This window comes from Somniosus microcephalus, chromosome 12 (genome assembly GCF_052327205.1).
Source record: "Somniosus microcephalus isolate GS21.2 chromosome 12, FLI_Smic_1.0, whole genome shotgun sequence".
Lineage (NCBI taxonomy): Eukaryota > Metazoa > Chordata > Chondrichthyes > Squaliformes > Somniosidae > Somniosus > Somniosus microcephalus.
The window spans coordinates 73,680,807-73,697,377 of record NC_140998.1 but is presented as its reverse complement, the minus strand read 5'-3'; the positions used below and the strand labels follow the sequence as shown (position 1 = coordinate 73,697,377).

The 16,571-nt window shown below is 41.0% G+C and overlaps 1 protein-coding gene across 3 annotated transcripts in view; it reads right to left on the bottom strand.

The window, feature by feature from the left end:
* Positions 1 to 5,227: 5,227 nt before the first annotated feature.
* Positions 5,228 to 16,571, bottom strand: part of LOC147109304 (centrosomal protein of 170 kDa protein B-like) — an 87,725-nt gene continuing 76,381 nt past the window's right edge. For all 3 annotated transcript variants that reach the window (XM_086003119.1, XM_086003118.1, XM_086003120.1), the window contains 4 exons: positions 13,748 to 13,836; positions 11,352 to 11,445; positions 9,465 to 9,516; positions 5,228 to 9,212 (listed from right to left, as the gene is read on the bottom strand). In XM_086003119.1, coding sequence (XP_085859245.1) covers positions 8,923 to 9,212; positions 9,465 to 9,516; positions 11,352 to 11,445; positions 13,748 to 13,836 — 525 coding nt within the window. In that variant the 3' untranslated portion in view covers positions 5,228 to 8,922. The remainder of the gene's footprint in view (positions 9,213 to 9,464; positions 9,517 to 11,351; positions 11,446 to 13,747; positions 13,837 to 16,571) is intronic.

Below are 16,571 nucleotides of genomic sequence, written 5' to 3'. Positions count from 1 at the left end.
TTCCTACAAGTATCTGATCCCAGTCCACTTTGGCCAGATCCTGCCTTATCATATTAAAATTGGCCTTCCCCCAATTTAGAACCTTTATTTCTGGTCCTTCTTTGTCCTTTTCCATGACTACCTTAAATCTCACTGAATTATGGTCACTGTCACCAAAATGCTCACCTACAGACACTCCTACCACTTGGCCGGCCACATTCCCTATAATTAGGTCCAGTACCGCCCCCTCTCTTGTAGGACTTTCTACATGCTGGCGCAAGAAGCTCTCCTGGATGCTCTTTAAGAATTCCGCACCCTTTAAGCCTTTCACACTCTGACTATCCCAGTTAATATTGGGGAAGTTGAAATCCCCTATTACTACCCCATAATTTCTACACTTCGCTGAGATTTGCCTACATATCTATTCCTCTATCTCCCCCTGACTATTTGGGGGCCTATAGTACACTCCCAGCAAAGCACTTGCCCCCTTTTTGTTTTTAAGTTCTACCCATATGGCCTCATTAGAGGAACCTGCTAAGATATCATCCCTCCTTACAGCAGTAATTGACTCCTTGATTAATATTGCGACACCCCCTCCTCTTTTACACCCCCCTCTCTCTCGCCTGAAGATTCTATACCCCAGAATATTGAGCTGTCAGTCCTGCCCCTCCCTCAACCATGTCTGTGATAACAACAATATCATACTCCCATGTGTTCATCAACAACTTCAGTTCATCTGCCTTACTCGCAAGACTCCTTGCATTAAAATAAATGCCATCCAGACTTGCCATACTCCCTTGTGCCGTTACATATTTGCTCTGCCTTCCAGGCTGACTTGTTTTTTTCCCTCTATATTTGGCTGTGCATCACCCCCTACTATAGCTCCACTCCGTATCCCATCCCCCTGCTAAGTTAGTTTAAATACCACCCCCCCCACCCCCAACAGTACCAGCAAATCTCCCCGCAAGGATGTTGGTCCCGTTCCGGTTCAGGTGCAAACCATCCGACTTGTACAGGTCCCACCTTCCCCAGAAGCAGACCCAGGAAACTAAAGCCCTCCCTCCTGCACCAACTCTTTAGCCACACATCCATCTGCTCTATCCTCCTATTCCTCTACTCACTAGCACATGGCACCAGGACTAATCCAGAGATTACAACCTTTGAGGTCCTGCTTTTTAATCTGCTACCTAGCTCCCTAAATTCTTGTTGCAGGACCTCATCCCTCTTTCAACCCATGTCGTTGGTACCAATATGAACCATAGCCTCTGACTGTTTGCCCTCCCCCTTCAGAATGCCCTGAGCCATTCAGTGACATCCTTGACCCTGGCACCAGGGAGGCAACATACCATCCTGGAGTCACGTCTGTGGCCACAGAAATGTCTATCTGTTTCCCTTACGATAGAATCCCCCATCACTATTGCTCTCCCACTCTTTTTCCTCCTCTCCGGTGCAGCTAAGCCACTCGTAGTGCCACGGACTTGGCTCTTGCTACATTCCCCTGAGAAACCATCTCCCCCAACAGTATCCAAAACGGAAAATCTGTCGGAGAGGGAGATGGACCCAGAGGACTCCTGCACTACCTTCCTAGTTCTTTTGCTCTGTCTGGCGGTCACCCATTTCCTGTCTGCCTGTGCACTCTTTACCTGCGGTGTGACCACCTCATTAAACGTGCTATCCACGAAGATCTCAGCTTCGCAGATGCTCCACAATGACTCCAGCCGCAGCTCCAGCTCCGAAACGCGGATTTCGAGTAGCTGCAGCTGGAGACACTTCCTGCACGTGTTTGCCACTGAAAGTGTCCCTGACTTCCCATATAGCACTGGAGGAGCACTCCACAGTGCCGAGCTGCCCTGCCATGTCCTACCCTTAATTTACTCCCTTTACTTCCTTTAAATTAAAGAATATTAAATACACTAGGGACCTTACTTCCCTTTAAACACTACTTACTCTAAACTAGAGACCTTACTTTTACTTTAACGACTGGACTGTAGAAATACTCACCAGGTCCTACTTACCAATCAGCTCCTTCCCTGGTTGCAACGTCACTTTAGCGGTTTCGCAGTTGTTGTTATTTGACTGCTCCTGCTCTCGGACTCTTTCCTTGGTGTACAGTAAGAACCAATTCCTACAGGGTGAAAAGTTAGGAAAAACAAAGGCAAAGCAAGGGAGCTCCTCCGTCCACTCCTCAGCTAACTCCGACTCACCCAACTCGCAGCACTCTGTTCAAACCACACACAGTGCAAAATCGCACTTCAAAGCCTGTTTTATAGGCCCTGAAAGGAGACTTGCTGAGCCCAGCTATAGGAGAACCAGTTTAATCTAGTTTCCCTAATTAACTGCCTTCAGCTGCTCTGAATTGTAGGCCTTGTATATCCCTTCATAACCCTGCTTAAAGCTGGGAAATTTAGATTTTAAACAAACAGTAAATGTGAAACAAACAAAAGTTTGATTTTAGCAACCAGTTAAGACTCCCTGACTTACCCAACTTGCAGCACTCTGTTCAAACTGCACTCAGCTCTACATGACACATGCCCTAGGATGTCAGTAGCTAGGTTTGTTGGAGACATAAACCTTCTAAAAAGGGTATTAAGCCACTTTAAGCACTCTCTAGTGCAATTTTCCTCTCCCCAATTACTGCAAATAGGCTTGTAGAATCATAGAATGGTTACAGCACAGAAGGAGGCCATTCGGCCTGTGCCGGCTCTCTGCAAGAGCACTTCAGCTAGTTCCACTCCCCCACCCTTTCCCCGTAGCGCTGTAATTTTTTTTCCTTCAGGTACTTATCCAATTCCCTTTTGAAAGCCACAATTGAATCTGCCTCCACCACCCTTTCAGGCAGTGCATTCCAAATCCTAATCATTCGCTGCATAAAAAAGTTTTTCATGTCGCCTTTGGTTCCCATCCAGTATCTCAACTACCCCCTCTTTCACTATGACTTTGCATCTGTCTTTACCAAGGAAGAAGATGCTGCCAAAGTATTCATTTAGTACCTCAGCTATGCCGTCTGCCTCCATGCGTAGGTCTCCATTTTGGTCCCAAACCTACCCCACCCCTCCTCTTACTACCCATTTATTACTTATATATGCCTATAGAAGACTTTTGGATTCCCTTTTATGCTCGCTGCCAATCTATTCTCATACTCTCTCTTTGCCCCTCTTATTTCCTTTTTCACTTCCCCTCAAGTTTCTATTTTCAGCCTGGTTCTCACTTGTATTCTGAACTGTACATCTGTCATGCGCACCCTTTTTCTGCATCATCTCACTCTCTATCTCTTTCGTCATCCAGGGAGATCTGACTTTGTTTGCCCTACCTTTCTCCCTCGTGAGAATGTACCTTGACTGTACCCAAACCATCTCCTCTTTAAAGGCAGCCCATTGTTCAATTACAGTTTTGCCTGCCAATCTTTGATTCCAATTTACCCAGGCCAGATCCATTCTCAACCCACTGAAATTGACCCTCCTCCAATTAAGTATTTTTACTCCAGATTGCTCCCAGTCCTTTTTCCATAGCTTAGCTAAACTAACCCTTATACTATGATCACCGTTCCCTAAATGTTCCCCTGACACTTGCTCCACTTCATTCCCCAGAACCAGATCCAGCAATGCCTCCTTCCTCGTCGGGCTGGAAGTGTATTGATCAAGAAAGTTCTCCTGAACACACACTGCAGAAATTCTTCCCCCTCTCTGCTCTTTACACAATTACTATCCCAGTCTATACTAGGATAGTTGAAGTCCCCCCATTATCACTACTGTGGTCCACAGAAACGCCCATCTGTTCCCCTATCGAATCTCTTATTATTGCTTTCCCGGTCTTCTTCCCATCCCCGTACAGCTGAGCCACTCGTGGTGCCGCATTGGTTACATCTCTCTAATTTCCCTGCAAATTTGCTCCTCTATATCCTTCCCACTAGTAGGTGGTCTATAGAATATACTTAGTAGTGTAATGGCACCTCTATTGTTTAACTCTAACCAAGTAGATTCTGTCCTTGACCCCTCCAGGACTTACTCTCTTCAGCACTGTAATATTCTCCTTAATCAATACTGCCACCCCACCTCCTTTCTTTCCTTCCCTATCTTTCCTGAATACCTTATATCCAGGAATATTTAGTACCCAATCCTGTCCTTTTTTGAGCCAGGTCTCCGTTATCGCCACAACATCATATTCCCATGTGGCTATTTGCACCTGCAGCTCACTAACCTTATTTACTATGCTTTGTGCATTTACACACATGCACTAAACCTCTTAGACCTTCTTGTATTCTTAGTCTGACCCCACCCAATACCGTACTATACCGTCTCTCCCAATCCTTTTGTGCACCTTGTTTCTCCTTTCTAATGCTACATCCTGGTGCCCATCCCCCTGTCAAATTAGCTTAAACCCTCCCCAACAGCATTAGCAACCCCCCCCCCCCCCCCCCCCCCCGTGAGGACATTGGTTCCAGCTCTGTTGAGGTGCAACCCGTCCGGCCTGTAGAAGTCCCACCTCCCTGAGAACCAGTCCCAATGGCCCAGGAATCTAAAGCCCTCCCTCCTGCACCATCTCTCCAGCCATGCATTCATCTGCTCTATCCTCCTATTTCTAGACTCACTAAGCTCGTGGTACTGGGAGCAATCTGGAGATTACTACCTTTAAGGTCCTGCTTTTTAATCTCTTTCCTAGCTCCTTAAAGTCTGCTTGCAGGACCTCATCCCTCTTTCTACCTGTCATTGATACCGATATGGACCACAACCTCTGGCTGTTCACCCTCCTCCCTCAGAATGTTCTGTAGCCACTGTGACATCTTCAACCCTGGCACCAGGGAGGCAACATACCATCCTGGAATCACGTCTGCGGCCACAGAAACGCCCGTCTGTTCCCCTATCGAATATCTCATTACTATTGTTTTCGCGGTCTTCTTCCTCCACCACCCGCCACCCACCTCCCACCTCCCCCCCCCCCCCCCCACCGTACAGCTGAGCCACCCGTGGTGCCGTATACATGGCTCTGGCTGTACTTCCCAGAGGAACCATCGCCCTCAGCAGTATGAGTGAGTTGCACTCAGGGGACTCCTGCACTAACTGCCTGGTCCTCCTTATCTGTCTGATGGTCACCCATTCCCTCTCTGCCTGCACACACTTACGCTGCGGGGTGACCAACCCCTGAAACGATGTGTGTGTACTACAATTTAAGATATTGAAAACAAATGCAAACCAGTCCCAGTTCTCAGGCAGTGACAGGTTAATGTGGTAATAATAAAATGAACATGGGAGAGATAGAGATCTCTATTTTTATTATAACTGCTAAAATGTTTCCTTCTGTAGTGTTGTCAGTATAACATTATAATGCTCATTAACATGGATTACCATGACACAAACATTTCACTGCTATGAAGATTGGTTTATTATAATCAACTTCCATGGAAAAATTAAATAGTAATTCAAAATTATACTATGATGTGCAAAACAATTTTAAAAAATCAGAAATACTTTCATCCTAACAAAATTTACACATGTCATTCATTATAAGGCAACAAAATAAATTACACCTTTGAAACTGGCCAAAAATGGAAGAAAGCTGAAAATATTCAGCTTTATATAACTGCAAACAGTGAAATATACACCAAATTGAAAGCTGGAGAGCGTACAGAAATACAATAGTACAAAAATGGCACGATCCAGCTGGAAATAAAAAGCTGCACGGTTTGCATTTCTCATGTAAATACAGTTTGTTACAAGCAAAATAATAAATGAGCCACTGAAGAAAAGAAACAGTATCAGCAGGCTAGCAACAAGTGCTTAGACAATTCAGCACAGGACACTACTTATGAACAGAGCACAGTAATAGTGAAAGAATTACATTTTCCTGCATTTGTGAAAATCTAGTGTAAGCATACTACAGTCTGACTTTTAAACCAACTGATCATTTCAGCTATCTACTTCTCACTCCAGTTCTTCCAGATTGCTTGGCAAAATTGTAATCAGTCAACTATTAAAATGGCAAAGTCCCCATAAAATTTAAATGATGGAACAAGAGACACTGTTTCTTTAGCAACATACATTAAATATGTTCAGATACTGCTGCAATAGTCTCACGCTACTAGTATCGATATTTTTTCATTTAAAGCAGCTGACAATTTTTCCCCCCATAAAGTCACTGTGCTTACTGTGAGCATTCAAACAGTCAAATCAGGACCAAGCCTAAAAGGCTACATTGTGGTTTTTTTAATCCAACAGGAAAGCATCTAAATATTTGCTGCACATAAAATCAAAAAGGAACCAAGGCTTGAACAATAAACCTCCACTACTTTGTCACTATTTAAAATTATACCCTGACTGCAAGTAGAAGATGGAAAATATAAAAGGCAACACCACCCAGCACTTTAAATGCACCACCCACCACATAATGGCTTCTTGTATTAGTATACTCATGCCTCACAGGTTCCCACAGTACACACTACATAAAAGGTAACGTTGGTAAGCGCAGAACACAGGCTACACACTGGAGAGAGAGGTGGTGGTGGGTGGGAAATCCACATCATACATATATAGTTGCTGTACACATGTAAAAGATTAGACACCAATAACTGTTGCCTTCCACGCCACCAAAATAACTTGCTCCTACTCTCTAATAACAGCTGCTATACCATGGCAAGTCGACAAACTTACCTTGATACAGCATATATGCAGCATACATATAGGGATTGACAGACATGCAAAATCCATAGAGTACACAGATACCATATATATGTTCATATTTTCTATGTTGTGCACTATAGGTAGTCTCACACTCTCATCTATTCAGTTACTATGTCCTAGTACCTGGTATGCATAATTACTGCAAGAACTGTTCCATAAACCTTTGGAAGTCCCGTTAAATCAACTGATTTGTGAGGCAGACTGATTAAAAAAAATATAGGTGTAAAGCTAAGAGCATGTCATTTGATCTTTGGCTCTAGTATTGTCTCAAGTGGGTTGATCTGCCGTAATGATGACAAACTTCGTAAGAACCAAGCATTTTAAGTAATTGTGCCACAGTAACAAGTATTTGTGTATGTACAAATTATCATTCCACCTATCACAGAACTTTGCTGCTGATGTTTACACAATATATTAACAATACTGTTCATCATGAAGGGCATCCTGAGACATTTGTAACCAATTATGATCATTTTGTATCTTTCTCCTGCATAAAAATCCAATGTACTTTTCATTTTTTCATATAGATGGTATTTTAATGTGCTTTGCAGTTCAGCAGCTTTAGAGATAGCACATTAAATTCCTAAAGTTCACCAACAGCGCCAGGGACCCGGGTTCGAATCCGGCCTCGGGCGACTGTCTGTGTGGAGTTTACACATTCTCCCCGTGTGCGTGGGTTTCCTCCGGGTGCTCCGGTTTCCTCCCACAGTCCAAAGATGTGCGGGTTAGGATGATTGGCTATGATAAATTGACCCTTAGTGTTAGGGGGATTAAATACGTGGGGTTACGGGGATAGGGTGGGGATATGTGTTGGTGTAGGGGTTACGGGGATCGGGTGGGATATGCGTCGGTGCAGGCTCGATGGGCCGATATGGCCTCTATCTGCACTGTGGGGTTTCTGTGATTCTGTGAACACAAATGCTAAGTATTAATAAGAACTTGTGTGCTTATGCCCATTAAAGTAGAGTAAATACTTCCATAGCATAATTAAAAAAAGAAACTTTTCCAAGATTAATATCAATTTTTGTTATTTCCCAAATGTGATACTTTGGAACAGTGTGATAGCTCTAGTATTACAGTACTAAATGTTCATGTGAGGTTGTCCAAACTTCAAATGTCACTCAGGCAAACTCTTCCCAACGAGAGTTCTGTGATCGTAGGCACAAGAAATTAGTAGAGAAGCCATGTTGTGCAATAAAGCAAGCTACCAGTTAAGCAAAGACAGCTGCAGCAGCAATGACTATGGATAAATTCATGGACCAAAGAGTGGGCCCTCCCAGCTGAAGAAGGACAGAGTGTGAGGGAACAAAACTAAGCATGCTAGTGGGAGAAAAATTTAAAAGAAAACACATTTTAAGCAGACACAATTGAAAATAGTTCCTAGTACAGTTTTTTGCTAGTTAAACCTTGACATTTCAAAGTATATGATATGAAATATATTTGTGCATCACTGTTTCTAGTTGGAATGTGCCTGCTTTGCTCTCTTACAGAATTGACTTGCTGGATAAGCCATGTTTGATTGAATTAGTTACATTTTAAATTAGAAAACTGCTTGGAAGTTTTAGAATTGTTTTATCACTGAAGTGATGTGGATGGATTTCATTTCTCAAAATTAAAGCCTGCTCACCATCATAAAAGGGTTACAAAACCTTAAGCATGCATAGTACTGATGTGACAAAAGAATACCACAACTTGACCCGAAAACAGCTAGTCACCTATTACATAAGTGTACAAGAAAGCAGGTAAAGATTTGATATGGGGAAAATGACTAATTTCTCCCTTACAGAATATTTTAATCAATATTTAAACCACCACTGTGAGTTAAATATTAGACTGTCCATGTCATAACATTATGATATAAAAAAGCAAGAAACTAAGAATGCAACAACTTGCTAAATATGCAGCCATTGTTCAATCATTAAGTTTGTGCTGAAACCTGGCATGCAAAAATACAACCTGTGCATGTTCTTCAGTGCATGATAATGTTGTATAGTATTCAAATGGCACAGCTCGGCCTAAAACTGAAATGCTCTTCTCAGTTTCAATCATATTGTACCTTGCCTCGATGGTGAATGTATGTTGCTAAAGTGTTACGCAGCCTAAGTAAAATAATCTTTTTTGCTAACTTCCATTTTTCCGATAAGCTTTTTTGTGCAATATATCAGTCACTTACAACATTATTCTATACAGCTTTTTCACAACAACCCTCACATAGCAACTATGACAATGCACACTGGTCAAATAATGGCCAAAACAAAACATCGTTCTTTCAAAGCATAGTGACTGTATCTTCCATATTTGGCTCAACCATGGTATATTGAGTATTGCACTCAGAGTCAGAGTCAATGCTGTCCGCGTCTGAAGACATCTGGGATGGTTTAGAGCCTTGGTGGGCATACTCCTTCAGTAACTGTGCTGATGATTTTGGCAAATCCTTTGAGGAGACCACAGTATTAGCAGTCCTTTCTTTCATGTTCATGGCTGAAGCAGAACTTGGCGAGATTTGATTAGCAGTCAAGGCATCCAGAGATCCATCAGGATCTATGATTGTATTGATTACTGTGAAATAACAGATATATTAGTGCATCTACACCACTTGCAATATAGAAAATTTGTTTCTGAAGAAAGGCAATTACATATGCTTTATACATTACATAACACTGATCTGTGCATCAGGTTGGCTATGTTTAAGACAGCTCGTGAACTAGTTAAATAACCTCTCTCCATGAATGACAGTTGATGGAAGAAAAATCAATTAGTTAACATAGCAAACCATCAATTACATCAAGAGCTTAAATTAATTTTACTAACCATCTAATTGTTTCTGAACTCTTCTCAAGTCTTTAAAAATAGAAGATATTTCCTAGAATAGAAAAAGTGAAGTTAACAATCAGAACATTTTTTGGTACAAAAAGGGACATCTAAATGATATTTTTGAATTGGGATTAGGATATCAGAAATATTTTGGAGGGATTACTCATTGTAATCTACATTCCAATTGTATAGGTTAGAAGGTTGGGTCAGTTTTGTTTCTGACACATGCAAGGTCTTACAATACATATTCGAGAAACAGTGGTGATTTATAGATAAATACGGAAGTTTAATGCATTTAACAATTAAAAATGATCCTAATCAAAGTGTGTGTCTGATTTTTTTTTTTTTTAAATGACACTAAAATAGCCCTAATCAACAAAGAAGAAATGACAACAGTAGAAGAAGTTAGGAGGGATATTACAAGTTAGGACAGAAAGAAAGATGATACCAGACAGACTTGAGGACAAAACCCTGGGTCCAGATGGATTGCACTCATGGATACTCAAGGAAACTAGGGAGGATATAGCAGAGGAATGAGTATCCTATATGGAGCATAAACACTGCATACACTAGTTGGGCTGTTTCTGTGCTGTAGATTTTACATAATTCTATGCAACAACCATGTCTGTATAATGGACAGTGATAAAACAGTTCTAATATTTTTCTTTACTTTCTTTATATTACAGAAATTAGTATAGTTATGCCCTGACCATTATGACTTTACAAGAGTAAAATAAATAATGTGACATTACCCTAACGGGATGCAGAGTCTACTCAAACCAATTAAAAAAGAGGAAACATTTAATCTTACAAACATAGTTCATTATAGAATCATAGAAAGTTACAGCACGGAAGGAGGCCATTACGGCCCACTGTGTCCACGCCTGCCAACAAAGAGCTATCCAGCCTAATCCCACTTCCCAGCTCTTGGTCCGTAGCCCTGCAGGTTACAGCATCCCAAGTGCACATCCAAGTACTTTTTAAATGCGGTTAGGGTTCCTGCCTCTACCACCCTTTCAGGCAGTGAGTTCCAGACCCCCACAACCCTCTGGGTGAAGAAATTTCCCCTCAAATCCCCTCTAAACCTTTCACCAATTACTTTAAATTGGTGCCCCCTGGTTTTTGACCCCTCTGCTAAGGGAAATAGGTCCTTTCTATCCACTTTATCTATGCCCCTCATAATTTTATACACCTCAATAAGGTCTCCCCTCAGCCTCCTCTGTTCCAAGGAAAACAAACCCAGCTCCAAGGAAAACAGACTATTATAGACTAGTCTTTTCATAATCTCAGCATGTGAATAATTGTGTTTAAATTAACTTACATAGCTTACTCACTCCTTTTCCTATAAAGTTCCCTACCATATTTAGCTATTTTTGCCATTCCTTTTATATATAAAATCAGATTTATATTGTAGAAATGACCAGTTCTGTCTCAGTTTTTTTTTTTAAAACAGGCAACAATGTTTGTTAGGGAACAATTACCCATTAATCACTGATTTTTTTTTTTATAAACGGATTTTAATTATCGTATACTAGTTCTTTAATATGCAGCATTAGGCGTTCCCCTGATAGTTTGTTGATTAAAGCAGCAAGCAACTGAATCCTACAGAATAGAAAAGGTCACAGGTTTGATCAACATTCTGTGCTTAGTTAGCTGATCCTTGTAGGAAGGAGTCAACATCTTCAGAAGAGCAGGAAGGCACAGGCAGGAAATAAATGGGAACAAATGCAGTATGAAAATGAGGCTGGAACCCAGAATATGAAGAGGCTAGCAACACTGACAAGAGGCAAAACCTTGCTTCAGCTATTCCTCTGAAGTAGTGCATAAGCATAAAACGGTTAAGAGCAAAGATGAAAACAGAAAGTTACATTTTTATAAGATTACCTTATTTGATGTTTTGAGAATTGGCACTTCATTTTCAGAATTTATTTTGGCCTCAATTTCTTCCCAGTTTCTGTCCTTGTTCTGGAACAGAATTCTAAAAGCAAATAACAGATAACTTTTACACGAGGAATTAATAGTATCAATATATAGGAATTATAAAACTTTACAAGTCAACATTTTCACAATATGTTAGTACATACCAGTACTAAAAACTATCCCATCGTAAAATGATGTGCAAGTGCAGGTGCAAAGAAATTTAACAAGTTGGCCCAACAGTGGGTATAAAACTGGAGTTTCAGACGAGGCTAGCTTCCATTGTCTTCAATGGAAAAAAAAATTGAGTTGGATGTATTGCCCATTTTATGCTACCACTGAAGTCAAATTTCATCCCCCCCACCACCAATTCCTATCCTTATTAAGACCAACCACCCAAATAGGGAGGGGGAAGAGGAGAACAGGACATTTGCCAGCTTCAGTCTGGTCTACGGAGGGCCAAAAACTGGTTGAGGGAAGGACCATATTCTGCTTCACTCAGGTGTCTCTCCCAACACTGACCATTCATGGAAATCATTGAGATTTGGAAAAGAAAACAGGAAAATGTGTCAAATAAGTATAATGTGGCGGATCGCCACCTAAACGGGCGCAATCCACTTTTCCGTCCGTGGACAATAAATCGGGCACCTTGCCTTTAAGAAGCATGCTGCCTTTAAGGCATGACAAAGGAGCGGGCGTCGCCCTCATTCTGTTTTCGGGTTTAGCAGAGAGAAGAGCTGGGGCAGCCATCTCTCAAGAGAATGTAATAAAAAGCCATGTGTTCCTCAGATCGGTTCGGCCTCCATTCGTGTTCCGCGGCAGCCTCAACAATAAGAGATTACAATAACTCCACTTGAAAGAGTCACCTTTAAATCCGCATCAGTGGGGGATCATAGTACAATTTCTGCTAGTAAGTGTGTGAATTACTGAACTACCCATACAGCACACCACAGTTCTTACAATACATAAGCTTCAGGAACTGTCACATTGTAACTTTGTAAGGGAATAACTATGAAAAAATAACTGAAGGACAGCCTATTGTTTATGGCTTGTTGAAGTCACAACTTTCCCTCTTCTCAATTTTCTATTGCAAGTTAGAAATACGTAAAAATAATCTACACTAAAGAACCATACAGACAGCAGGGTAATGACTGCTTTATCCAGTCTAACCTCAATACTGCCTACAAGATTATTCAACAGTATCATGCTTTATCATCACGTTAGAGTCATAGAGTTATACAGCACAGAAAGAGGCCCTTCGGCCCATCGCGTCCACGCCGGCCATCAAGCCCTGTCTAATCTTATCCCATTTTCCAGCATTTGGTCCGTAGCCTTGTATGCTATGGCATTTCAAGTGCTCATCCAAATGCTTCTTGAAAGTTGTGAGGGTTCCTGCCTCTACCACCCTTTCAGGCAGTGAGTTCCAGATTCCAACCACCCTCTGGGTGAAAAAGTTCTTCCTCAAATCCCCTCTAAACCTCCTGCCCCTTACCTTGAATCTATGCCCCCTTGTTATTGACCCCTCTACTAAGGGAAAAAGTTCCTTTTTATCTACCCTATCTATGCCCCTCATAATTTTGTACACCTCAATCAGGTCCCCCCTCAGCCTTCTCTGCTCCAAGGAAAACAACCCCAGCCTGTCCAGTCTTTCTTCATAGCTGAAGCACTCCAGCCCAGGTAACACCCTGATGAATCTCCTCTGCACCCTCTCCAAAGCAATCACATCCTTCCTATAGTGTGGTGACCAGAACGGCACACAGTATTCCAGCTGTGGCCTAACCAGCGTTTTGTACAGCTCCATCATAACCTCCCTGCTCTTATATTCTATGCCTCGGCTAATGAAGGCAAGTATCCCATATGCCTTTTTAACCACCTTATCCACCTGTTCTGCTGCCTTCAGGGATCTATGTACATGCACACCAAGGTCCCTCTGATCCTCTGTCTTTCCTAGGGTCTTACCATTCATTGTGTATTCCCTTGCCTTGTTAGTCCCTCCAAAATGCATCACCTCACACTTTTCAGGATTAAATTCCATTAGCCACTGTTCCGCCCATCTGACCAACCCATCTATATCGTCCTGCAGACTGCGGCTACCCTCCTCGCTATTTATCACCCCACCAATTTTCGCGTCATCTGCGAACTTACTGATCATACCTTTCACATTCACATCCAAATCATTAATGTAGACCATAAACAGCTAGGGACCCAGCACCGATCCCTGCGGTACCGCACTGGACACAGGCTTCCAGTCACAAAAACAAATGTTGTGGAGAAGTTTGGAGTATAATTATCTACAACTTCATAGAACAAATACTTTAACATTCATAATCATAAACCACCAAAAATGTCAGTAATTTACTCACTTTATTTTTGCTGCAGTTTGCTCCATATTTTCTCTTATAAACTGTGACAGCTGGGATACCGAGTTCCACATCAAGTTATCTAGTATGACCTAAAATGTGACACATGCTCAGTATGTGTTCTTGCCTTAAACTAAAACATTCAATATCAGTCACATAATTGAAAGAGAAAATATTGCAGTTATCAGGAACTATAGGTTAGTTTTAGTTTGATAAGGGTTTTATATATTCAGAATAGCTTCTTAAAATGCCCTGTGTAGCTTTTAAGATATCTAACAAGGGTATTATAATGACAGATACAATCCAAATGTAAAGTTAACACCTGCAACTGAATGCATGAGGGCTAGTTCAAGATAATACTCTGAACATACTGCACCCTACAGATTCTTTACAGATTCCATGCCTTCGCTATGGGGGTATGGGCTGGAGGAACTGTGGCCAGTAGCACAAATTATTGCCTACATTTTTGTCTTGTGACCGCATTCAAGAAAGCAGTCGGAGAAGCTACATACAGTACAGCTCTCAATCTCTGCAGAACCCAGGCCTATGCCTGCTGGGCCTTATTACTGAAGAGCAAACAAATGCTGGCTGCAATATGCATTTTTACCCACAACAAACATATGGGTGAAACATATGCCAACTCAAAGGATACCAGGAAGTGTGCAATCATTTCCTGATAGCCTACACAACTAGAATACAATGGAATGACAAATTATTGACACCTTCTCACCACCCCTCAAAGAGCAGCAACCCTACCCTGCAGGTAGGCAGGAACCTTGATATCCCCCTGACTCAGCCAAACCTTTGGGATTCATCAAATTACCAAGGCACCCTAAAATATTCAGTTCCCAGTGAGTGCGCAACCATACCAATAATCCTAAATGTGTTCACCTGTATGTACAGTGCGTCAAAATATACTTATATAACCTCCTTGATAAATAAAAAATCATGTCAAAAAATCTCAGAAGGTTGAGGAAATAATTCAAAATCTACAAAAAAAAGTAATTGGAAAATAGTCAACTATTTTTTGAAATGGATCAATTTTGTGGTAGTACAATTGTGCTCTAGTCACAAAATTGGGTTCTACTTGTAAGTCCTTCTTAAGTCTACGTTTTGCACTAGCACTAAGCATATGACCATTTTCTAGAGCAGATGATTAATTCTTACCAATTTATTTGTCCTCAACACTTCTCAATCTGAGAGAATGACATTTAATTGCAGTTCTATGGTATATAGGTGGTGTTAAACTATAAGTTATTTTAATCTCTCGGATAAGGAGTGTAAAAAACAAATTAAGTATTTCAGACTTGCTTTACGCTTGAAGGATATTTTAAAATTTGGGAATGCCACTTAGATGTTGAACAGAATTAAAATTTACTCAATTAAATTTGAACAGTTAAAAAGGTATGGTATTCATGTGGAAGTTCTATAACACAATCTCTCTTGCTTAAGTGAAATGAGGGAATTAAAAGGAATATGTAAATTTCTAATACTAAACAGAAATGTAGAATTAGACATTGAAAACCCAGAGAGCATTTCTTAAATAATCAGACATTCAGCAAATAAACTAAACATTGTTTTCCATGCTGGCATAGAAATCCTCCAACATTAACTAATGATTAGAAGCATGACTTAATTTTAGTGCTATTAACATTTGATGCACTTCCAATAAAGTTACCTCATCGGAATGTAATCACACTATCTGTGCTCTTGAATACATAACTCTCTGTCATGCAATAAAATCACATTCAGGAATGACCTGGTCATGACTACAGTCATGTCATGATACAAACTCCACAGTACTAGGCCCTATTTAGCCCTAATAAAATAGCCATTGAAGCCAGTTTCCAGCCAAAGGTCATCTTGTTGTACTTGGATCCCATCCCCAAAATGGATGATGGGATCCCAGAAGACTCAAAACAAAAGATTATGGGCCAGGTTTTGCTTAAAAAAATAACGGCATCTGAACGACACACAACATTATTAATGCGTAAATCAGCCAGCAACTTGTGGCAAGGAAGAGCAACCCCATGAATTGTGAATCACCGCAAGTTGCTGGCCGATTCGCCGTTAGCTTCGCGAAAACAGCATCTCGGCTTAACCCCCGTGATTTTCATGAAGTTGTTGCATTTGCACATTAATTGCCCAGTAAACTTACCACAGAAAGTTAAGTCTAGTAATTAACAGCATAAGTACCCTTATAACATGGTAATTGTTAATGACTGCCAATCAACATCTCTTGCCCAGAAAGTAAATAATAATGTGTAGAGTCTCATTCCTTCAGGTTGTGAATTGTTTTAGTTTCTTTTATCTCACTCTTAATCTTTCTTTCCCTCTCTTTATCTCTCTTTCTATACCTGATTTGACATCGAATTCACCCACTCGAACTTATCCTCCTTCTCAGCCCTTTCTCTACTTATTTCTCAATCCTTTAATCTCATTGGTTAAGGAGATACACGGGTGGTCCTGTTGTTTGCCAAGGTCCCAGATTCCCCGTTGCCCTTGCCACACCATTATCAGCTCACACTTCCAGCAACTTTATGGTCACATTAAAAAAAAAATCAAAACATGCAACTGTAAGTCTGACTAACGGAGCATGCCATGAGATGCCCCGCAAAATCTGGGCCAAGTAGTTTTCTGAAGGTTTGTTTTGACAAGGTTTAGAATAGATAGTATAAAGATATTAGGCAGAAATAAATAGGAGAATGGGGACAGAAAAGATGGATGAAAAACATTAAATCAAAATGGTATGTTAAGTGTGCATTTTTGTAGAAGGGCGTTATTACAATAATAAAGTTACTTCTGACATGGAGTAGTTTTCATGACC